At 45.2% G+C, this 26,437-nt stretch overlaps 1 protein-coding gene across 1 annotated transcript in view; it reads right to left on the bottom strand.

Annotated features, from left to right (window-relative positions):
• stab1 (stabilin 1) overlaps positions 1-26,437 on the bottom strand; it is a 336,738-nt gene continuing 310,301 nt past the window's right edge. The window contains exons 60-69 of the mRNA XM_071364529.1: positions 26,087-26,231; positions 21,354-21,487; positions 20,685-20,850; positions 10,858-10,964; positions 10,512-10,631; positions 9,766-9,918; positions 9,427-9,540; positions 7,948-8,100; positions 944-1,045; positions 1-527 (exon numbers count right to left, since the gene is read on the bottom strand). Of these exons, the coding sequence (XP_071220630.1) occupies positions 462-527; positions 944-1,045; positions 7,948-8,100; positions 9,427-9,540; positions 9,766-9,918; positions 10,512-10,631; positions 10,858-10,964; positions 20,685-20,850; positions 21,354-21,487; positions 26,087-26,231 (1,260 nt within the window). The 3' untranslated portion in view covers positions 1-461. The remainder of the gene's footprint in view (positions 528-943; positions 1,046-7,947; positions 8,101-9,426; positions 9,541-9,765; positions 9,919-10,511; positions 10,632-10,857; positions 10,965-20,684; positions 20,851-21,353; positions 21,488-26,086; positions 26,232-26,437) is intronic.

The raw sequence follows: 26,437 nt of genomic DNA, 5'->3' as shown, positions 1-26,437 counted from the left end.
TGCATAGAAGGAATATTTTAATACAGTGTCATATAAACATGCCTGACATTTTGCATCAGTGTTTTCTGTGGAGGGTCGCGTTTTCAATCCAGTTTTCAATCAAGCCTCGTCCCTTAACATTTTTTTGGGAAAACAGACCTACTGCCGAGTTTAGGATTAAATTCAAAGCATGTAATAGAGTAGAGCATAGGACAGCTAACAATGTGCCTTTTTAAAGGAGACCGCGTTTTAACAAGTTTGACATTTTAAGGTAAATTCTAATAGTGTTTGCCAGTAATGCCATCTCCGCCTTTTAAAAAGCACAGACAGCGTTTTCACGGATTAGAACCCAGCCATTGTCTTTGGAAAATATAGGCCTATGTCATATTTTATTTACATATTCCCAGCATAGTTTGTTAAAATGCAGGAAGTCAATTAACTCCAGCCCTTCCTTAAGCGCCCACATAATGTTGTTATTGTTCTCATAAATCCAGTAGTTGAGGAGCTGGTTCTGCTGGTTCTGCTGGTTCTGCTGGTTCAGCCTCTTCCTAGACAGGGAAATAACATGTTAAACCATTAGGCTAGATGGTTATTTGTGAACAGTATTTCTGTCCATTCAGGGGACCCCTTTTGGCTCAAGACCACCCCCAGAGGCAGAAGTTCAGTACGGATTTACTCTTAAATCCAATGTGGTTAAAAAAAAATTTAAAAAGTGTTTTAAGCTTAACAGTACTGAGATATAAAATTGACTTAACATTCAATCTGATTGCGGGTTATTGACAACGCAGCTTTTAAAGGCAACGTTCCCACATTTCACAGACCAGATCCACACTACATGTGTCGCCTCAATCAGTCATTACCTTTTAAATATAGCATTGTTGACAGGCGGGATCAGATTGAATCCTGGCCTTACATATTGATCAGTTTTGTTATTGAGATATAACACATCATTATTGAGACTTACACATTGTTCATTGATACCAAAGGGTTGGTTGAAGGCTCTGGAACCGATGTAGAGCGGGTTGGGAATAGACACCAGAGCAGGCTTATCGCCCTCCTCTTCATTCTGTCACCATGGGAGACGAGACATGTCAGTCAATCAAATCTGTTTTTAGAAAGACCCCCTTTATCTGGGCATACCATGTCATTTCACCGTGGAGATGTGGGTAACCTTGATTCACCCAGTCAGAGACAGGCAAATTCTCAATGTGTGCTTCTACAGGGGCTTCTACACCTGCATTGCTTGCTGTTTGGGGTTTTAGGCTGGGTTTCTGTACAGCACTTTGAGATATCAGCTGATGTAAGAAGGGCTTTAATAAATACATTTGATTTGATTTATCACTGTGCTTTTATAATTTTTTTACCCCCTTTTTCTCCCCCATTACGATCTTGTCTCCTCGCTGCAACTCCACAACTGGCTCGGGAGGCGAAGGTCGAGTCATGTGTTCTCCGGAACGTGACTCGTCAAATCGTGCTTCTTAATACCCGCCCACTTAACCCAGAAGCCAGCCGCACCAACGTGTCAGAGGAAACACTGTTCAACTGACGGCCGAGGTCAGCCTGCAGGCGCCCGGCCCACCACAAGGAGTCGCTAGAGCACGATGAGCCAAATAAAGCCCCCCCGGCCAAAACCTTGCCCTAACTCGGATGACGCTGGAACAATTGTGTGCCGCCCTATGGGACTCCCGATCACGGCCGGTTGCGATGTAGTGCCTTAGACCGCCATACCACTTGGGAGGGTTCCATTGTGCTTTCAACCATTTAAAAGCACAACTAAGTTCAAATGGGAATACAATGTCAGATATTTTGTATTTATACAACAACTAGATTCAATCAGATTGACATCCATTTTGCATCGTTGGAGGCGGAACTGCGTTAGCATTGTCAAATCCACAAGCGGTTCGTTGCCATACCACTGCCATTGGATGCCACGAAACCACACCCCACTATAATCCAGCCGCGTTAAAAGTTCAAACACTCGAATTAGACTGATAGGCATAAATAAAAATGAACATGAAAACATGCATTAGCTTAACATCACTGGTTTGGCATGAGTCTTTATTTCCAACGTGCTAGCCTTTATTTCTAACGTGCTAGCCTTTATTTCTAACGTGGTAGCCTTTATTTCTAACGTGCTAGCCTTTATTTCTAACGTGGTAGCCTTTATTTCTAACGTGGTAGCCTTTATTTCTAACGTGGTAGCCTTTATTTCTAACGTGGTAGCCTTTATTTCTAACGTGGTAGCCTTTATTTCCAACGTGGTAGCCTTTATTTCCAACGTGGTAGCCTTTATTTCTAACGTGGTAGCCTTTATTTCCAACGTGGTAGCCTTTATTTCCAACGTGGTAGCCTTTATTTCTAACGTGGTAGCCTTTATTTCCAAAGTGGTAGCCTTTATTTCTAACGTGGTAGCCTTTATTTCTAACGTGGTAGACTTTATTTCTAACGTGGTAGCCTTTATTTCTAACGTGGTAGCCTTTATTTCTAACGTGGTAGCCTTTATTTCCAACGTGGTAGCCTTTATTTCCAACGTGGTAGCCTTTATTTCCAACGTGGTAGCCTTTATTTCCAACGCGGTAGCCTTTATTTCCAACGCGGTAGCCTTTATTTCCAACGCGGTAGACTTTATTTCCAACGCGGTAGCCTTTATTTCCAACGCGGTAGCCTTTATTTCCAACGCGGTAGCCTTTATTGCCAACGCGGTAGCCTAGCTTTATTTCTATCGCGGTAGCCTTTATTTCTAACGTGGTAGCCTTTATTTCTCTCAACTGTCCAGTGTTGGTGATCACGTACTGGAGCCGTTTCTTCTTGTCTTTATCTGATAGGAACCCGTTGTGGTCGTCTGCTGCAGTAGCCAATCCGTGACAAGGACCGACATGTTGTTTGTTCTGAGATGTCGTTCTGCACACCACTGTTGTACTGAACCGTTATTTGCCTGTTTGCTTGCATGATTCTTGCCATTCTTCTTCGACCTCTCATCAACGAGCTGTTTTCTCCCACAGGACTGCCGCTGACTGGATGTTTTGTTTGTCCCACCGTTCTCTGTAAACCCTAGACACTGTCGTACGTGAAAAACCCAGGAGGCCGGCTGTTCTGAGATACTGGATCCGGCGCGTCTGGCAACGACGATCATACCACGCTCAAATTCGCTTAGGTCTCTCGTTTTGCCCATTCTAACATTCAACCGAACAGTAACTGAATGTCTTGATGCCTGTCTGCCTGCTTTATATAAGAAGCCACAACCACGAGACTCACTGTCTGTAGGAGCAGTACATTTTCGTGAATGGGCTGGTGTACCTAATAAACAACGCTGAGGTTGGAAAAATAGTGTGAAATTGTGAAAATTATGATAATGCCTGTTTTAATGTAAACTATTTGAAAAGGCTGACTGAAATGTCAGCCTGTTTTGGTGGGATGGAGTTTTGGCCATCCATGGTGACATCATTTATACATGAGTTAATAGGCAAATAAGAAAGAGTTCCAAACATCTCAGCCAATAACAGCTCGTTTTCAGTTTTCCCCCCTCCCTACCTCCTTGCTACTCCTTGTCATGGCAAACAAATTGTTTAGCTTGACAAGGAGTGGCATATTGGCGTAGACTGACTGGATTTCTGGCTTATTGTTATTCGGTGAATGTCAAATGTGTAAAATGTGTTTGTTAAAAACCCCATGAGCAGCAGCAGCAGCTACACTTCCTGGGGTCCACAAAAAAACACGACACGCTGATAGACAAGTCACACAAATGTAAAATACAATACAACTAAAACACACTACGGAGAACACAGTCAAAGCCCTCTGAGTGACTGGTCAAAAAGTTAACCAACTCCCGGTGCATTTGGTTCCACGTTATTGTACATTTATACGTTTTCAACCGCAGAATATTGTTAGTTTGTTTTTTTCAAATTGAAGAAAACTAAATAAAGTATTATGTAGGCTAGGGTAGAATGCAAACTTGAAAGCTGCGCTACTGAGTGGTCTTTTAGTACTGTTGACTACAGCCCTGTGGGCCCTGTGGGCCTGGTCTATAGTACTGTTGACTACAGCCCTGTGGGCCCTGTGGGCCTGGTCTATAGTACTGTTGACTACAGCCCTGTGGGCCCTGTGGGCCTGGTCTATAGTACTGTTGACTACAGCCCTGTGGGCCTGGTCTATAGTACTGTTGACTACAGCCCTGTGAGCCTGGTCTATAGTACTGTTGACTACAGCCCTGTGGGCCCTGTGGGCCTGGTCTATAGTACTGTTGACTACAGCCCTGTGGGCCCTGTGGGCCTGGTCTATAGTACTGTTGACTACAGCCCTGTGGGCCTGGTCTATAGTACTGTTGACTACAGCCCTGTGGGCCCTGTGGGCCTGGTCTATAGTACTGTTGACTACAGCCCTGTGGGCCCTGTGGGCCTGGTCTATAGTACTGTTGACTACAGCCCTGTGGGCCTGGTCTATAGTACTGTTGACTACAGCCCTGTGGGCCTGGTCTATAGTACTGTTGACTACAGCCCTGTGGGCCTGGTCTATAGTACTGTTGACTACAGCCCTGTGGGCCTGGTCTATAGTACTGTTGACTACAGCCCTGTGGGCCTGGTCTATAGTACTGTTGACTACAGCCCAGTGGGCCTGGTCTATAGTACTGTTGACTACAGCCCAATGGGCCTGGTCTATAGTACTGTGGGCCCAGTGGGCCTGGTCTATAGTACTGTTGACTACAGCCCAGTGGGCCTGGTCTATAGTACTGTGGGCCCAGTGGGCCTGGTCTATAGTACTGTTGACTACAGCCCAGTGGGCCTGGTCTATAGTACTGTTGACTACAGCCCTGTGGGCCCAATGGGCCTGGTCTATAGTACTGTTGACTACAGCCCTGTGGGCCCTGTGGGCCTGGTCTCTAGTACTGTTGACTACAGCCCTGTGGGCCTGGTCTATAGTACTGTTGACTACAGCCCTGTGGGCCTGGTCTATAGTACTGTTGACTACAGCCCAGTGGGCCTGGTCTATAGTACTGTTGACTACAGCCCAATGGGCCTGGTCTATAGTACTGTGGGCCCAGTGGGCCTGGTCTATAGTACTGTTGACTACAGCCCAGTGGGCCTGGTCTATAGTACTGTGGGCCCAGTGGGCCTGGTCTATAGTACTGTTGACTACAGCCCAGTGGGCCTGGTCTATAGTACTGTTGACTACAGCCCTGTGGGCCCAATGGGCCTGGTCTATAGTACTGTTGACTACAGCCCTGTGGGCCCTGTGGGCCTGGTCTATAGTACTGTTGACTACAGCCCTGTGGGCCTGGTCTATAGTACTGTTGACTACGGCCCTGTGGGCCTGGTCTATAGTACTGTGGGCCCAGTGGGCCTGGTCTATAGTACTGTTGACTACAGCCCAGTGGGCCTGGTCTATAGTACTGTGGGCCCAGTGGGCCTGGTCTATAGTACTGTTGACTACAGCCCAGTGGGCCTGGTCTATAGTACTGTTGACTACAGCCCTGTGGGCCTGGTCTATAGTACTGTTGACTACGGCCCAGTGGGCCTGGTCTATAGTACTGTGGGCCCAGTGGGCCTGGTCTATAGTACTGTTGACTACAGCCCAGTGGGCCTGGTCTATAGTACTGTGGGCCCAGTGGGCCTGGTCTATAGTACTGTTGACTACAGCCCAGTGGGCCTGGTCTATAGTACTGTTGACTACAGCCCTGTGGGCCCAATGGGCCTGGTCTATAGTACTGTTGACTACAGCCCTGTGGGCCTGGTCTATAGTACTGTTGACTACAGCCCTGTGGGCCTGGTCTATAGTACTGTTGACTACAGCCCTGTGGGCCTGGTCTATAGTACTGTTGACTACAGCCCAGTGGGCCTGGTCTATAGTACTGTTGACTACAGCCCTGTGGGCCTGGTCTATAGTACTGTTGACTACAGCCCAGTGGGCCTGGTCTATAGTACTGTTGACTACAGCCCTGTGGGCCCAATGGGCCTGGTCTATAGTACTGTTGACTACAGCCCTGTGGGCCCAGTGGGCCTGGTCTATAGTACTGTTGACTACAGCCCAGTGGGCCTGGTCTATAGTACTGTTGACTACAGCCCTGTGGGCCTGGTCTATAGTACTGTTGACTACGGCCCAGTGGGCCTGGTCTATAGTACTGTTGACTACAGCCCTGTGGGCCCTGTGGGCCTGGTCTATAGTACTGTTGACTACAGCCCTGTGGGCCTGGTCTATAGTACTGTTGACTACAGCCCAGTGGGCCTGGTCTATAGTACTGTTGACTACAGCCCAATGGGCCTGGTCTATAGTACTGTGGGCCCAGTGGGCCTGGTCTATAGTACTGTTGACTACAGCCCAGTGGGCCTGGTCTATAGTACTGTGGGCCCAGTGGGCCTGGTCTATAGTACTGTTGACTACAGCCCAGTGGGCCTGGTCTATAGTACTGTTGACTACAGCCCTGTGGGCCCAATGGGCCTGGTCTATAGTACTGTTGACTACAGCCCTGTGGGCCCTGTGGGCCTGGTCTATAGTACTGTTGACTACAGCCCTGTGGGCCTGGTCTATAGTACTGTTGACTACGGCCCTGTGGGCCTGGTCTATAGTACTGTGGGCCCAGTGGGCCTGGTCTATAGTACTGTTGACTACAGCCCAGTGGGCCTGGTCTATAGTACTGTGGGCCCAGTGGGCCTGGTCTATAGTACTGTTGACTACAGCCCAGTGGGCCTGGTCTATAGTACTGTTGACTACAGCCCTGTGGGCCTGGTCTATAGTACTGTTGACTACGGCCCAGTGGGCCTGGTCTATAGTACTGTGGGCCCAGTGGGCCTGGTCTATAGTACTGTTGACTACAGCCCAGTGGGCCTGGTCTATAGTACTGTGGGCCCAGTGGGCCTGGTCTATAGTACTGTTGACTACAGCCCAGTGGGCCTGGTCTATAGTACTGTTGACTACAGCCCTGTGGGCCCAATGGGCCTTATCTATAGTACTGTTGACTACAGCCCTGTGGGCCTGGTCTATAGTACTGTTGACTACAGCCCTGTGGGCCTGGTCTATAGTACTGTTGACTACGGCCCTGTGGGCCTGGTCTATAGTACTGTTGACTACAGCCCTGTGGGCCTGGTCTATAGTACTGTTGACTACAGCCCAGTGGGCCTGGTCTATAGTACTGTTGACTACAGCCCTGTGGGCCTGGTCTATAGTACTGTTGACTACAGCCCAGTGGGCCTGGTCTATAGTACTGTTGACTACAGCCCTGTGGGCCCAATGGGCCTGGTCTATAGTACTGTTGACTACAGCCCTGTGGGCCCAGTGGGCCTGGTCTATAGTACTGTTGACTACAGCCCAGTGGGCCTGGTCTATAGTACTGTTGACTACAGCCCTGTGGGCCTGGTCTATAGTACTGTTGACTACGGCCCAGTGGGCCTGGTCTATAGTACTGTGGGCCCAGTGGGCCTGGTCTATAGTACTGTTGACTACAGCCCAGTGGGCCTGGTCTATAGTACTGTGGGCCCAGTGGGCCTGGTCTATAGTACTGTTGACTACAGCCCAGTGGGCCTGGTCTATAGTACTGTTGACTACAGCCCTGTGGGCCCAATGGGCCTGGTCTATAGTACTGTTGACTACAGCCCTGTGGGCCCTGTGGGCCTGGTCTATAGTACTGTTGACTACAGCCCTGTGGGCCTGGTCTATAGTACTGTTGACTACAGCCCTGTGGGCCTGGTCTATAGTACTGTTGACTACAGCCCTGTGGGCCTGGTCTATAGTACTGTTGACTACAGCCCAGTGGGCCTGGTCTATAGTACTGTTGACTACAGCCCAGTGGGCCTGGTCTATAGTACTGTTGACTACAGCCCTGTGGGCCTGGTCTATAGTACTGTTGACTACAGCCCTGTGGGCCTGGTCTATAGTACTGTTGACTACAGCCCAGTGGGCCTGGTCTATAGTACTGTTGACTACAGCCCTGTGGGCCCAATGGGCCTGGTCTATAGTACTGTTGGAAGGACTTGTTACCTTGAAGTAGTGGAAGCGGAAGGCGTCATTCTTGTGTTTGAAGACGTAGTAGGCGAGGCCAGCGATGACGCAGACGATCAGACAGGTGACCAGGATGGAAGTGGCCACAGTCCCGCCCCCTTGGGCGTGGCCTGTTGACTGGGCGTGGTGCACCTGGAATGATAGTCATAGAATTATAATTACTAGAAGGGACAAAGACACTCTATTCTCCCATAATGCAGTGTGTTACTGTTGACCAGAGACCCTATTCTCCCATAATGCAATGTGTTACTGTTGACCAGAGACCCTATTCTCCCATAATGCAGTGTGTTACTGTTGACCAGAGACTCTATTCTCCCATAATGCAGTGTGTTACTGTTGACCAGAGACCCTATTCTCCCATAATGCAGTGTGTTACTGTTGACCAGAGACTCTATTCTCCCATAATGCAGTGTGTTACTGTTGACCAGAGACCCTATTCTCCCATAATGCAGTGTGTTACTGTTGACCAGAGCCTCTATTCTCCCATAATGCAGTGTGTTACTGTTGACCAGAGACCCTATTCTCCCATAATGCAGTGTGTTACTGTTGACCAGAGACTCTCTTCTCCCATAATGCAGTGTGTTACTGTTGACCAGAGACCCTATTCTCCCATAATGCAGTGTGTTACTGTTGACCAGAGACCCTATTCTCCCAAAATGCAGTGTGTTACTGTTGATCAGAGACCCTATTCTCCCATAATGCAGTGTGTTACTGTTGACCAGAGACCCTATTCTCCCATAATGCAGTGTGTTACTGTTGACCAGAGACCCTATTCTCCCATAATGCAATGTGTTACTGTTGACCAGAGACCCTATTCTCCCATAATGCAGTGTGTTACTGTTGACCAGAGACTCTATTCTCCCATAATGCAGTGTGTTACTGTTGACCAGAGACCCTATTCTCCCATAATGCAGTGTGTTACTGTTGACCAGAGACCCTATTCTCCCAAAATGCAGTGTGTTACTGTTGACCAGAGACCCTATTCTCCCATAATGCAGTGTGTTACTGTTGACCAGAGACCCTATTCTCCCATAATGCAGTGTGTTACTGTTGACCAGAGACTCTATTCTCCCATAATGCAGTGTGTTACTGTTGACCAGAGACCCTATTCTCCCATAATGCAGTGTGTTACTGTTGACCAGAGACCCTATTCTCCCAAAATGCAGTGTGTTACTGTTGACCAGAGACCCTATTCTCCCATAATGCAGTGTGTTACTGTTGACCAGAGACTCCTTGTGTGGCTCTGGAATAGGGCTGGAATTTGCAATGAATTAGGATTGTTATAATGGTCTGATAAGGAGCAGATGAACCCTGTTCACTCTGGGTTGAAGTTTCCCCTAGTTACAGATCTAGGATCAGCTACCCCAACTTTAACCATTAGTGGGGGAAATGAAATGAAATGAAAGCTGATCCAAGATCAGCACCTAGGGTACAACTTCACTCAACTGCTTAACTCACTGGTAAGGGCGGGGCTCTGAGTGGACCCTCTATGATATGAATAATTCCATTGTATGCTGGGATGTCCCAGGTCAACACTAGCCTCCGGTTCACTAGCTTCAATGTCTGGGGTTCCTGTGGAGAAACAACCGTCACACAAACACATTCAAGAATCACTTAATCCAAATCCAAACATCCATGAAATGAATTGTTGCTTTAAGAAATGTATGATATTATCCACTTCATTTTTTTGTTTATTATTTATTTTACAAGTTTATTAGTAACATGTTGATCTGAAGTAAAGACTGTTTGAATTGCACAACCATCTCCTGGACATTTGTACCAGACCGGTCCACTCACCTGGTTCTGCTGTGTGGTGTTGCTGGGGGAAATGACCAGTGAGAGATTATATCCCAGTCTGGAAGGGATGACGCCATCGTGTTTCAGGTCCTCGTAGAACATAACGCTGTTGTTCGTGGAGATATGGTACTCCACATCCCGGTCTGATAACGTCTACATGCAGTCAAGAAAATATACATCAAATAACTAAGACACAATTATACATCATTATATAAACTTTTTTTTATTTTTAAAGGGATAGTGCACACAAATTCCAAAATGCCATTGGTTTCTTTACCCTGTAAGAAGTCTATGAACATGATATGACAGGAATCCATGCTTTAGTTTCCCTGGCACTGTTTTCAAATGCTAACGTTTTAGCATTTTGTGGCACATATCCCATTCAAGTCATGGGACCGATATAATGTCCAAATCATCAATATCTCATTGATTTTGAAGCTCACAAGTCACATAGATGATTTGGACATGATGTGCAAAATAATTATACAGGTCCCATGACTTGAATGAGATTTGTGCCACAAATGCTAAAGCGTTAGCATTTGAAAACGGTGCCAGGGAAACTAAACCAAAGCATGGATTACTGTCATAGCTAGTACATAGACTTCTTACAGGGTAAGCAAACCAATATGTAATTTAGGTGAACTATCCCTTTTTAAATGACAAAAAATACATTAATTTACAGGAAAAAGTAAGTAAAAATGTCTATTTTTTTGTTCCATGATTTCAGACGTTTAAAATAAAATCACCTCATTTTCAGAGAACCCAGCGTTGAGTGGCACAAACAGAGTGGCATAGGATGAACTGCTGGACAGAAAGTCCAACAGAACTTCTCCCTCTGTAGACGAGCCTGCATACTTCAACAATATCTACAACCAGGAGAGAAAATTGAATGTTTTTCAATATTTGCACTCACAAAGTAGGGCCAAATTCTAACTTGAGATCCATATCACCCGTAAATGTTTGCAAATGTCCCAAATGTTATTTGACATTTGTGCTAATTCGATTACTTTAATTTGAATTAATACAATTAAGTCTGAGTTGCATGTGAGGATCTTAATTTTGGATTAGTCCTGAATGAAACAACACACTTACATTGTAGAATACAGAGTAGTTTAAGTTGGTAGCCACAACACTGGCCAGGTCTCCGTTACAGAAGTCCCCGTTGCCTACGTACCCAGTTCCACACACACAGGACACATCTACAGAGAGACAGACTGGTTGTAATACACAGGACACATCTACAGAGAGACAGACAGGTTGTAATACACAGGACACATCTACAGAGAGACAGACGAGTTGTAATACACATCTACAGAGAGACAGACGGGTTGTAATACACAGGACACATCTACAGAGAGACAGACGGGTTGTAATACACATCTACAGAGAGACAGACGGGTTGTAATACACAGGACACATCTACAGAGAGACAGACGGGTTGTAATACACATCTACAGGGAGACAGACGGGTAGTAATACACAGGACACATCTACAGAGAGACAGACAGGTTGTAATACACAGGACACATCTACAGAGAGACAGACGGGTTGTAATACACAGTACACATCTACAGAGAGACAGACGGGTTGTAATACACAGGACAGATCTAAAGAGAGACAGCCGGGTTGTAATACACAGGACACATCTACAGGGAGACAGACGGGTTGTAATACACAGTACACATCTACAGGGAGACAGACGGGTTGTAATACACAGTACACATCTACAGAGAGACAGACGGGTTGTAATACACAGGACACATCTACAGGGAGACAGACGGGTTGTAATACACAGGACACATCTACAGAGAGACAGACGGGTTGTAATACACAGGACACATCTACAGGGAGACAGACGGGTTGTAATACACAGGACACATCTACAGGGAGACAGACGGGTTGTAATACACAGGACACATCTACAGAGAGACAGACGGGTTGTAATACACAGGACAGATCTAAAGAGAGACAGCCGGGTTGTAATACACAGGACACATCTACAGGGAGACAGACGGGTTGTAATACACAGTACACATCTACAGGGAGACAGACGGGTTGTAATACACATCTACAGAGAGACAGACGGGTTGTAATACACAGGACACATCTACAGAGAGACAGACGGGTTGTAATACACAGGACAGATCTAAAGAGAGACAGCCGGGTTGTAATACACAGGACACATCTACAGGGAGACAGACGGGTTGTAATACACAGTACACATCTACAGGGAGACAGACGGGTTGTAATACACAGGACACATCTACAGAGAGACAGACGGGTTATAATACACAGGACACATCTACAGGGAGACAGACGGGTTGTAATACACAGGACACATCTACAGAGAGACAGACGGGTTGTAATACACAGGACACATCTACAGAGAGACAGACGGGTTGTAATACACAGGACACATCTACAGGGAGACAGACGGGTTGTAATACACAGGACACATCTACAGAGAGACAGACGGGTTGTAATACACAGGACACATCTACAGAGAGACAGACGGGTTGTAATACACAGGACACATCTACAGAGAGACAGACGGGTTGTAATACACAGGACACATCTACAGAGAGACAGACGGGTTGTAATACACAGGACACATCTACAGAGAGACAGACGGGTTGTAATACACAGGACACATCTACAGAGAGACAGACGGGTTGTAATACACAGGACACATCTACAGAGAGACAGACGGGTTGTAATACACAGGACACATCTACAGAGAGACAGACGGGTTTTAATACACAGGACACATCTACAGAGAGACAGACGGGTTGTAATACACAGGACACATCTACAGAGAGACAGACGGGTTGTAATACACAGGACACATCTACAGGGAGACAGACGGGTTGTAATACACAGGACACATCTACAGAGAGACAGACGGGTTGTAATACACAGGACACATCTACAGGGAGACAGACGGGTTGTAATACACAGGACACATCTACAGGGAGACAGACGGGTTGTAATACACAGGACACATCTACAGAGAGACAGACGGGTTGTAATACACAGGACACATCTACAGAGAGACAGACGGGTTGTAGTACACATCTACAGGGAGACAGACGGGTTGTAATACACCGTACACATCTACAGGGAGAGAGACGGGTTGTAATACACAGGACACATCTACAGAGAGACAGACGGGTTGTAATACACCGTACACATCTACAGGGAGACAGACGGGTTGTAATACACAGGACACATCTACAGGGAGACAGACGGGTTGTAATACACAGGACACATCTACAGGGAGAGAGACGGGTTGAAATACACAGTACACATCTACAGGGAGAGAGATGGGTTGTAATACACAGGACACATCTACAGGGAGACAGACGGGTTGTAATACACAGGACACATCTACAGGGAGACAGACGGGTTGTAATACACAGGACACATCTACAGGGAGACAGACGGGTTGTAATACACAGGACACATCTACAGAGAGACAGACGGGTTGTAATACACAGGACACATCTACAGAGAGACAGACGGGTTGTAGTACACATCTACAGGGAGACAGACGGGTTGTAATACACCGTACACATCTACAGGGAGAGAGACGGGTTGTAATACACAGGACACATCTACAGAGAGACAGACGGGTTGTAATACACAGGACACATCTACAGAGAGACAGACGGGTTGTAGTACACATCTACAGGGAGACAGACGGGTTGTAATACACCGTACACATCTACAGGGAGACAGACGGGTTGTAATACACAGGACACATCTACAGGGAGACAGACGGGTTGTAATACACAGGACACATCTACAGGGAGACAGACGGGTTGTAATACACAGGACACATCTACAGAGAGACAGACGGGTTGTAATACACAGGACACATCTACAGAGAGACAGACGGGTTGTAATACACAGGACACATCTACAGGGAGACAGACGGGTTGTAATACACAGGACACATCTACAGGGAGACAGACGGGTTGTAATACACAGGACACATCTACAGAGAGACAGACGGGTTGTAATACACAGTACACATCTACAGGGAGAGAGACGGGTTGTAATACACAGGACACATCTACAGGGAGACAGACGGGTTGTAATACACAGGACACATCTACAGGGAGACAGACGGGTTGTAATACACAGGACACATCTACAGGGAGACAGACGGGTTGTAATACACAGGACACATCTACAGGGAGACAGACGGGTTGTAATACACAGGACACATCTACAGAGAGACAGACGGGTTGTAATACACAGGACACATCTACAGAGAGACAGACGGGTTGTAATACACAGGACACATCTACAGGGAGACAGACGGGTTGTAATACACAGGACACATCTACAGAGAGACAGACGGGTTGTAGTACACATCTACAGGGAGACAGACGGGTTGTAATACACCGTACACATCTACAGGGAGAGAGACGGGTTGTAATACACAGGACACATCTACAGAGAGACAGACGGGTTGTAATACACAGGACACATCTACAGAGAGACAGACGGGTTGTAGTACACATCTACAGGGAGACAGACGGGTTGTAATACACCGTACACATCTACAGGGAGAGAGACGGGTTGTAATACACAGGACACATCTACAGAGAGACAGACGGGTTGTAATACACCGTACACATCTACAGGGAGACAGACGGGTTGTAATACACAGGACACATCTACAGGGAGACAGACGGGTTGTAATACACAGGACACATCTACAGGGAGACAGACGGGTTGTAATACACAGTACACATCTACAGGGAGACAGACGGGTTGTAATACACAGGACACATCTACAGGGAGACAGACGGGTTGTAATACACAGGACACATCTACAGAGAGACAGACGGGTTGTAATACACAGGACACATCTACAGAGAGACAGACGGGTTGTAATACACAGGACACATCTACAGGGAGACAGACGGGTTGTAATACACAGGACACATCTACAGGGAGACAGACGGGTTGTAATACACAGGACACATCTACAGAGAGACAGACGGGTTGTAATACACAGGACACATCTACAGAGAAACAGACGGGTTGTAATACACAGGACACATCTACAGAGAGACAGACGGGTTGTAATACACAGGACACATCTACAGAGAGACAGACGGCTTGTAATACACAGGACACATCTACAGGGAGACAGACGGGTTGTAATACACAGGACACATCTACAGGGAGACAGACGGGTTGTAATACACAGGACACATCTACAGGGAGACAGACGGGTTGTAATACACAGGACACATCTACAGGGAGACAGACGGGTTGTAATACACAGGACACATCTACAGGGAGACAGACGGGTTGTAATACACAGTACCACAGGACACATCTACAGGGAGACAGACGGGTTGTAATACACAGGACACATTTACAGAGAGACAGACGGGTTGTAATACACAGGACACATCTACAGAGAGACAGACGGGTTGTAATACACAGGACACATCTACAGGGAGACAGACGGGTTGTAATACACATCTACAGGGAGACAGACGGGTTGTAATACACAGGGCACATCTACAGGGAGACAGACGGGTTGTAATACACAGGACACATCTACAGAGAGACAGACAGGTTGTAATACACAGGACACATCTACAGAGAGACAGACGTGTTGTAATACACAGGACACATCTACTGAGAGACAGACGGGTTGTAATACACAGGACACATCTACAGGGAGACAGACGGGTTGTAATACACAGGACACATCTACAGGGAGACAGACGGGTTGTAATACACAGGACACATCTACAGGGAGACAGACGGGTTGTAATACACAGGACACATCTACAGAGAGACAGACGGGTTGTAGTACACATCTACAGGGAGACAGACGGGTTGTAATACACAGGACACATCTACAGAGAGACAGACGGGTTGTAATACACAGTACCACAGTACACATCTACAGGGAGACAGACGGGTTGTAATACACAGGGCACATCTACAGGGAGACAGACAGGTTGTAATACACAGGGCACATCTACAGGGAGACAGACGGGTTGTAACACACAGGACACATCTACAGAGAGACAGACGGGTTGTAATACACATGGCACATCTACAGGGAGACAGACAGGTAGTAATACACAGGACACATCTACAGGGAGACGGACAGGTAGTAATACACAGGACACATCTACAGGGAGACAGACGGGTTGTAATACACAGGACACATCTACAGAGAGACAGACGGGTTGTAATACACAAGACACATCTACAGGGAGACAGACGGGTTGTAGTACACAGGACACATCTACAGGGAGACAGACGGGTTGTAATACACAGGACACATCTACAGGGAGACAGACGGGTTGTAATACACAGGACACATCTACAGAGAGACAGACAGGTTGTAATACACAGGACACATCTACAGGGAGACAGACGGGTTGTAATACACAGTACCACAGGACACATCTAAATGTTCTTGAAAGACTGATATGAAATGAAGGGGGATAGAGAGAATGGAGACAGGCCTATATAGGCCTATATTCATAAACCTGATCTAGGATCTGTTTCCTTTTCTAATCATAATTTAATTATTATATGGATATGGGGGGACCTGATCCTAGATCAGAAATCCTACTCTGAGACGCTTTATGACTACGGCCCTGATCCATTGTGTATTTGTAGTGTAAATAGCAGGAAGTAAACAATTCCACATTTTTCTCATTGATTGGCATTGAGGAGAATTGGAATTTCAGTGTACACTACTTCAAGAATTTTCTGGAATTTAAATGAAGTCTGTAACAGTAAATGGAGCCCGACCCTGGTTGATGGTGTTACCTGTCAGTCTGTAAATGGAGCCCAACCCTGGTTGATGGTGTAACCTGACAGTCTGTAAGTGGAGCCCAACCCTGGTTGATGGTGTTACCATAGGCGGAAATCCCAGGGGGGACGGGGGGGACACGACCCCCCCATCTTGGGAAAAATATGATTTGTCCCCCCCAATATATCACTGTAAACATAACTATGTAATTTCAATAATATTAATAATACGCAATGAAAGCACTTGTGCTGATTATAGACACTTAATAGCGCGTTTTTAAGTTTCAAAAGATTGCGACCCCCCCCCCCGCCCTTTGCCTCACAATGGTTTGATCCACTGCCAGTTCTTTAGCTGGCAAGGTAATAGAGAGTTCGTATCTACTGTCCGAAAGGGACATGTACGTAACTGACGTGAGGTTAATCCAGTCAATCCATAGCAGGTCCATAGCAATGTTATTTATTTATTTTTATGTTGGCAGGGTTCACACACTAGCTGAATTTGCAGAGCTAGCGCGCAAACTAAAGCAAACATTAACTATCAAGCTAGCTAGTACCTATTCCATTTATGTGGAGTCGTCAAAGATGGAATCTTTGCTATCGTCAGTTTATTCCAAGATCAGCATGCAGCTGTAGTGCTTCGATGTCCCTGTGATAAGGTTAGCGATAAACTGAAGTCCAAACTGAACAGAACAGAACTACACTCTCTTCTACCATTGTCTTAAATATATATAATGGTCTCGTTGCAAAAGATAAATTGTCGCTAGGGAACTTTTTTTATTTTATTTTATTTCACCTTTATTTAACCAGGTAGCAAAGATTATAGCAAACACACAGAAACGGAATTGGTGCTCACTAGCTTTACAAATTCAGCTATTGTTGGAAGCCAGCCAATATGAAACAAACTATTAAAATTACAAAAGGTTGCAGCATGTGTTGTGTAAATGTGTGTGTGTGCAGCTAGGCCAGCCAGCCAGGTAGAAAAATGGCAGAAAAAAGTAAGAAGACGGACAGAGTATTTGTCAGTACACCAAAACGCATAGTAAGAACTCTAGTATCCTAATATCTCAAAGACTAGTTGATAAAATGTTCATAAGAAAGAAGTGAAATGCTAATGGAAATGTTTCACAATGATGTCATTAGGCAGAGCAGGCAACAGATGGCACACAGACAGCAGAGCTGGGGACAGATATGCAGGGACAGATTGGCAGAGACAGGGAGTCTCAGGTAAGTTTGTTGAGTCTTTGTTTGGCAACATTATGAAAGGTTCTCAGTTTTTTTGACTTGTAAAATAGGGACATAATTGGAAAATGCCATGGATACCCCCACTCTCAACTTAAACTGGTGACTAAACTAAGATTTGTTTACGGCAATGGTATTGCTGTTGTGATTAATTGTGTAGTTTTGGGTACCGGTAGTTAGGAGTACGGCAAACACCTTATTTCTTTTCTAGGAGACAGACTGTGAGTCAGTTAGGGTGATGAAAGGGAAAGAGCCAGGGAGAGAGACTTCAGAGGACAGTGTCACAGCCACGGCAGGACCAAGTGTCACCCTTGTTGCCAGCAGCACCAGTATAGGGGACAGTGGCACAGCATTGTCCAGTTACCACAGTGATGGCACAAAACCATATCAGCCACACCCACAATTTATAGAACCGCAAACTCTTGCCAACAGAGTGTTGACGTTTCAAGAGAGATGGTTTCGCGATTTCCCCTGGCTACATTATAATCCATCAATAAAAGGAGTGTTGTGTTTTCACTGCAGCCAAGGGTTTTCAAGCCAGCCATCTTTTGGCCAAAGAGCAGATGCTGCCGTCATTAGTGCAGGATTTAGGAACTGGAGAAAAGCCATTGAAAAATTCACAGCACATCAAAACTGCCAAACCCACCGCCACTTTGTAATTGTAACAGCACACCAGCTAAATCCAATCAGTGTCCAGTTATCCAGCGCGTGGGGTAAACAGCAGGATGACGCAAGGCATTGCTTGATGAAAATTGTTAGTTCGGTGCGGCATGTAGTAAGACAGGGACAAGCCTTTAGAGGCCACACGGATGACAGTGGGAATTTATACCAGATTTTTAAACTTAGGGCAGAAGAGGATGATCCCATTTTACTGAAGTGGTTAACAGAGCGTACCACAATGTACACAGGCCCCAAAGCACAGAATGAAATGAAAATTCTGAACATCATGGCCAATAGTCATTCCGAGGCAGCTGAGATTAGGTCTCTTCCGATTGTACAATTTTCATTAATTGTTGATGGTACTCAAGATGTCTCTGGTGCTGAACAGGAGAATGTCTGTCTGCGTTATGTTGACCATGACCATGTCCCTCACAAGGAGTTTATTGGGCTATACAGGGTGTCGGAGACAACAGGCGAGGGCATTGCGAAAGTGGCAACTGATGTGTTGTTGAGGAAACCCGCAAACATATGCTCGGTTCTTTTGTTCAGTAGTGTGTATAGCAGTGGTTCTCAACCTTTTTGGGGTACTGGAACCCCTGCATATTTTGAGGCAAGGTTTTGAGCGGTCCTCAGGGACCTCCACCCCCTCTATATTATATGTAAACTTACTGGAAACTTTGTGGTACTGACTACATTCATTACACTTTTTTATTTCACGGACCCCTTGCAATTAGTCCATGGACCCCTGTTTGAGAACCCCTGGTGTAATTGATATTTGTTCTTTTGTTTAGTAGTTTTCAGTACACTTACAAATTATTTATTTTATTTAAAATTGCATACTTTGTGCGACATACTTGTCCATAGCTGCTGTTTGAAGAGTTGAGACACTGACTGAAGGATATTTTGTTTGATTTATTTGGGTTTTTCATTGAAGTAGTTATTTTGCTTTTAGAACTACTTATTTTAAGCTTTTTGTTCTTGCAAAGATATTGTAGTAGACTCAGGCCAGGTGCACATATTTAATGACTATATAAATGTATCAGAAAAAGTCAAATTAAAAGGTCAATTCAATACGGAGACCAACTTTGTGATGGTTCTCAATGGAGATTATTTTAGATGTGATCACACCATGTTCATTGTATTTATGAAAACTACACCCATACAGTGTACAGTACCATTGTCACCTACTGACCTTTCTTGATATTGCTGGTTGTAAGTACGAATACCTGCATACATACTGGACTGGTAAGGAGCACTGCTATAACTATTATTATTAGTAGAATTATAATGATTTAAACATTTGAACAAGTTGGGAAAACCCTTAAGTTAACTACTGTACCTATCAATTATCCAGTTGTAGGAATTATGGTTCATCAATATACATTTAACATATAACAACGTATGCTATGTGTTACAGCACTACTTTTGGTGTCCCCCTCAGGAATTGCTCTTGAGAAAATGTAATGTAATTGTCCCCTCCAAGGTTGATATCAGATTTTCGCCCCTGGGTGTTACCTGACAGTCTGTAAGTGGAGCCCAACCCTGGTTGATGGTGTTACCTGACAGTCTGTAAGTGGAGCCCAACCCTGGTTGATGGTGTTACCTGACAGTCTGTAAGTGGAGCCCAACCCTGGTTGATGGTGTTACCTGTCAGTCTGTAAGTGGAGCCCAACCCTGGTTGATGGTGTTACCTGACAGTCTGTAAGTGGAGCCCAACCCTGGTTGATGGTGTTACCTGACAGTCTGTAAGTGGAGCCCAACCCTGGTTGATGGTGTTACCTGTCAGTCTGTAAGTGGAGCCCAACCCTGGTTGATGGTGTTACCTGACAGTCTGTAAGTGGAGCCCAACCCTGGTTGATGGTGTAACCTGTCAGTCTGTAAGTGGAGCCCAACCCTGGTTGATGGTGTAACCTGACAGTCAGTAAGTGGAGCCCAACCCTGGTTGATGGTGTAACCTGACAGTCTGTAAGTGGAGCCCAACCCTGGTTGATGGTGTTACCTGACAGTCTGTAAGTGGAGCCCAACCCTGGTTGATGGTGTAACCTGACAGTCTGTAAGTGGAGCCCAACCCTGGTTGATGGTGTAACCTGACAGTCTGTAAGTGGAGCCCAACCCTGGTTGATGGTGTAACCTGACAGTCTGTAAGTGGAGCCCAACCCTGGTTGATGGTGTTACCTGACAGTCTGTAAGTGGAGCCCAACCCTGGTTGACGGTGTTACCTGACAGTCTGTAACAGAAGGTGTCGTATTTGCTGCTGGGGTCCACAGGGTCTTTGTATAGCACTATCCCAACATGGTTGTCACCACAGTTGACCGAAGGAAACCTGGTTGGATAGCCCACTTTCTTCCCTTGTATCCATCCAGCAACACAACGGTGCATTCCCAGCTAGAGAAAGACACAAACACACACACATGAACTGCAACATCAGCGGTGGGGTGTCAGACAGTTACTGGTTGCATCCCGATTCTCTGCCCTTCTCTTAAAAACTGCACTTGTACACTTCCTGGTCGTCACGGATTTAAAAGCATTGGCTGGAGCCTTGAAGTTTCCACTGTCCAGGAGTGTGCAAGTGCACAGGGGGAGAATTGGGACACTACCACTGTAAAACTTCTAAATAGTGAACTATCACTTTCAATCACCGGTATCATGTAGCTGAGAGTTAATGATGTCCTGGTTCAACTTCAAACTACTGCCACTGCCCAAGTAGTTGGTAACACTTTAAATCAAGAGTATCATTTTGCTGAGTTAAATGGCCAGTCTGTGATTGGCACATCAATGTTTGAACTTTTTTTTAAAGTAATGATCAATAGCTATTGATGAAAAGTGTCAGGGTGACTTCTTTGTTGTTTTGAATCCCAGATGTTCCTTTTTAAAGGATGACCTCTGACCTGTTGTGCATCAGCCATCTGAGAGAAGGTGGCGAGCGTAGCCCCCTCAGCTTGACAGGCTAGCTCAGCATCTGTGTAGTTCAGCTGGTACTTCCCTGCACTGGAACGCAGGTGGAACACTCCGGCAGTGTTACCTGGCGACACAAAGGAACAAACGGTCTCTTAATAAAGATGGAAATAACTATCACTTTAAAGGTAGGATCTGCAAAATTATGTTGTCATGAGCTGCACCGCAGATATGACGATGTTGTCATGAGCTGCACCGCAAATCAAATCAAAGTTTATTTGTCACGTGCGCTGAATACAACAGGTGTAGACCTTACAGTGAAATGCTTACTTAAACAAATCAAAATATATTCTAGATTCTTCGAAGTAGCTTTGCACACTCTTGGCATTCTCTCAACCAGCTTCACCTGGAATGTTTTTCCAACAGTCTTGAATGAGTTCCCACATACGCTGAGCACCTGACTGCTTTTCATTCACGCTTTGGTCCAACACATCCCAAACCACCTCATTTGGGTTGAGGTCGGGTGATTGTGGAGGTCAGGTCATCTGATGCAGCACTCATCACTCTCCTTCCGGGTCATATAGCCCTTACACAGCCTGGAGGTGTGTTGGGTCATTGTCCTGTTGAGAAACAAATGATAGTCCCACTAAGCGCAAACCAGATGGGATGGTGTATCGCTAAAGAATGCTGTGGTAGCCATGCTGGGTAAGTGTGCCTTGAATTCTAAATAAATCACCTACAGTGTCACCAGCAAAGCACCATCACACCACCTCCTCCATGCTTCACAGTGGGAACCACACATGCAGAGATCATCAGTTCATCTACTCTGCATGGCTGTTGGAACCAAAAATCTCACATTTGGACTCATCAGACCAAAGGACAGATTTCCACCGGTCTAATGTCCATTGCATTGTGTTTCTTGGCCCAAGCAAGTCTCTTCTTCTTACTGGTGTCCTTTAGTAGTGGTTTCTTGCAGCAATTCGACCATGAAGGCCTGATTCATGCAGTCTCCTCGGGAACAGTTGATGTTGAGATGTGTCTGTTACTTGAACTCTGTGAAGCATTTATTTGGGCTGCAATTTCTGAGGCAGGTAACTAATGAACTTATCCTCTGCAGCAGAGGGACCTCTGGGTCTTCCTTTCCTGTGGTGGTTCTCATGAGAGCCAGTTTCATCATAAAGCTGGATGGTTTTTGCGACTGCACTTGAAGAAACTTTCAAAGTTCTTCACAATTTCCCGGATTGACTGACCTTCATGTCTTAAAGTAATGATGTACTGTCATTTTTCTGTGCTTATTTGAGCTGTTCTTGCCATGTTATGGTCTTAGCCCTATTTGGTAAAATACCATCTTCTGTATACCACCCCTACCTTGTCACAACACAACTGATAGGCTAAAATGCATTAAGAAGGAAAGAAATTCCACAATTTAACTTTTAACAAGGCACACCTGTTTAATTGAAATGCATTCCCGGTGACTACCCCATGAAGCTGGTTGAGAGAATGCCAAGAGTGTGCAAAGCTGTCATCAAGGCAAAGGGTGGCTACTTTGAAGAATCTCACATTTAAAATCCAAAATATTTAGATGTAACACTTTTGGTTACTACATGATTCCATATGTGTTATTTCATAGTTGTGATGGTATAAAATTGTAAAAATTAAGAAAAAACGCTTGAATGAGTAGCTGTGTCCAAACTTGTACTGTGTGTGTGTGTATATATACAGTTGAAGTCAGAAGTTTACATACACCTTAGTCAAATACATTTAAACTCAGTTTTTCACAATTCCTGACATTTAATCCGAATAAATATTCCCTGTTTTAGGTCAGTTAGGATCGCAACTTTATTTTAAGAATGTGAAATGTCAGAATAATAGCAGAGAGAATGATTTATTTCAGCTTTTATTTCTTTCATCACATTCCCAGTGGGTCAGAAGTTTACATACACTCAATTAGTATTTGGTAGCATTGCCTTTAAATTGTTGAACTTGGGTCAAACATTTCAGGTAGCCTTCCACAAGCTTCCCACAATAATTTGGGTGAATTTTGGCACATTCCTCCTAACAGAGCTGGTGTAACTGCGTCAGGTTTGTAGGCCTCCTTGATCACACACGCTTTTTCAGTTCTGCCCACAAATTTTCTATGGGATTGAGGTCAGGGCTTTGTGATGGCCACTCCAATACCCTAACTTTGTTGTCCTTAAGCCATTTTGCCACAACTTTGGAAGTATGCTTGGGGTCATTGTCCATTTGGAAGACCCATTTGCGACCAAGCTTTAACTTCCTGACTGAAGTCTTGAGATGTTGCTTCAATAGATCTACATAATTTCCCTCCCTCATGATGCCATCTAATTTGTGAAGTGCACCAGTCCCTCCTGCAGCAAAGCACCCCCACAACATGATGCTGTGACCCCCGTGATTCACGGTTGGGATGGTGTTCTTCGGTTTGCAAGCCTCCCCCTTTTTCCTCCAAACATAATGATTGTCATTATGGCCAAACGGTTCTATTTTTGTTTCATCAGACCAAAGGACATTTTTCCAAAAAGTACAGTATTTGTCCCCATGTGCAGTTGCAAACCGTAGTCTGGCTTTTTTATGGCGGTTTTGGAGCAGTGGCTTCTTCCTTGCTGAGTGGCCTTTCAGGTTATGTTGATATAGGACTCGTTTTACTGTGGATATAGATACTTTTGTACCTGTTTCCTCCAGCATCTTCACAAGGTCCTTTGCTGATGTTCTGGGATTTATTTGCACTTTTTGCACCAAAGTACGTTCATCTCTAGGAGACAGAACGCGTCTCCTTCCTGAGCGGTATAACGGCTGCATGGTCCCATGGTGTTTATACTTGCATACTATTGTTTGTACAGATGTGATACCTTCAGGTATTTGGGAATTGCTCCCAAGGATGAACCAGACTTGTGGAGGTCTACAATTTTCCCTGAGGTCTTGGCTGATTTCTTTTGATTTTCCCATGATGTCAAGCAAAGAGGCACTGAGTTTGAAGGTAGGCCTTGAAATACATCCACAGGTACACATCCAATTGACTCAAATGATGTCAATTAGCTTCTAAAGCCATGACATTTTCAGGAATTTTCCAAGCTGGGTAAAGGCAGTCAACTTAGTGTATGTCATTTTCTGATCCACTGGGATTGTGATACAGTGAAATAATCTGTCTGTAAACAATTGTTGGAAATATTACTCGTGTCATGAACAAAGTAGACGTCCTAACCGACTTGCAAAAACTATAGTTTGTTAACAATAAATTTGTGGAGTGGTTGAAAATTTTGTTTTAATGACTCCAACCTAAGCTTCCGACTTCAACTGTATAGACACTACATGGTCAAAAGTATGTGGACACCTGCTTGTCCAACATCTCATTCCAAAATCATGGAGATGGTTCTGAAGGTGAACCAGGAAAGGGCCTTCCCCACACTGTTGCAACAGAGTTGGAAGAACCGAATCGTCTTGAATGTCATTGTATGCTGTAGTGTTAAGATTTCCCTTCACTGGAACTAAGGGGTCTAGCCCGAACCATGAAAAACAGACCCAGACCATTACTCCTCCACCAAACCTTACAGTTGGCACTCTGCATTGGGGCAGGTTGCGTTCTCCTGGCATCCGCCAAATACAGATTCGTCCATCGGATCGCCAGATGGTGAAGCGTTATTCATCATTCCAGAGAACGCGGTTCAACGGCGGCGAGCTCCAGCAGGGGAGAAATGTGACGATCTGACTTGTTGGAAAGGTGGCATCCTATGACGGTGCCACGTTTAAAAGTTACTGAGCTCTTCAGTAAGGCAATTCTACTTCCAATGTTTGTCTGTGGAGATTGCTTGGCTGTGCTCAATGTTATACACCTGTCAGGAACCGGTGTGGCTGAAATAGCCGAATCCGCTCATTTGGAGGGGTGTCCACATACTTATGTTTCGTGTATGTCTGTATTTAATTTTCAATAAATGTGCAAACATTTATAAAAACATGTTTTCACTTTGTCATTATAGGGTATTGTGTGTTGATGGGTGAGGGAGAAAAATATATATATTTAGCTAGTATAGTTCCTTCTACATAGCAGTATTCTCTTGAAATCGGAGTTCTTGAGTTTCTCAGCCATAGTATATACCTGTGATTAAATATATATATATTATTGTCACTGGCAGTATTACTATCAACACTAGACACTTAGCTATTCATGTCACAATTCCAGACGCAACAAACAGTCTGTTCTATGAGTGCTATTTCTATGTTCTTTACATGTTTCTATTTGCTTCTTTTACTTTCGGTTTTGTACACCAACGTCAAACAGCTGAAAAACACTATCTTTCTGGTAATGGAGATCTTCCACAGCGGTTTACATTGGTAAATTGATTCTACACTATACGTGCTTATTTTGTCACAAACTGAAACTAGGCGAACTATTCAAATTTTTTCAACCAGGAAATGGCGGAGCGAACTGTGGTAATGCAGGTCTTAGTTCAGTTCTGGGGTAATGCAGGTCTTAGGTCAGTTCTGTGGTAATGCAGGTCTTAGTTCAGTTCTGTGGTAATGCAGGTCTTAGTTCAGTTCTGTGGTAATGCAGGTCTTAGTTCAGTTCTGTGGTAATGCAGGTCTTAGGTCAGTTCTGTGGTAATGCAGGTCTTAGGTCAGTTCTGTGGTAATGCAGGTCTTAGTTCAGTTCTGGGGTAATGCAGGTCTTAGTTCAGTTCTGTGGTAATGCAGGTCTTTGTTCAGTTCTTACTGTGGTAATGCAGGTCCTTGCACGTGGCCTGGGGGTCACATCCTCCGTTCTCCTCCAGACAGCGGTCGACGGGTGGAACCACCTTCTCCAGACACTGGAGCCCGTTCCCCACGTACCCATCAAGACACTCGCACTGACGCTCATTCTGATAGGATAGAACACATCAGGACATTACTAAAACCAAGGATAACTAGGTCTCAAAATGTACCGGAGGAGACCAACCTTGGACTTTCTCCTCCAACGCATTTTGAGAAAGAAATGAGGGGATAGGATGCAAGGAATGAGGGGATAGGATGCAAGGAATCAGGTGTTAGGTGATAGGTGAGTAGCAGCTACTCTTCCTTTCGGTCC

Source organism: Salvelinus alpinus, chromosome 2, assembly GCF_045679555.1.
Source record: "Salvelinus alpinus chromosome 2, SLU_Salpinus.1, whole genome shotgun sequence".
NCBI lineage: Eukaryota > Metazoa > Chordata > Actinopteri > Salmoniformes > Salmonidae > Salvelinus > Salvelinus alpinus.
The sequence above is the reverse complement of the archived record's forward strand: the minus strand, read 5'-3'. Positions and strand labels throughout refer to the sequence as shown.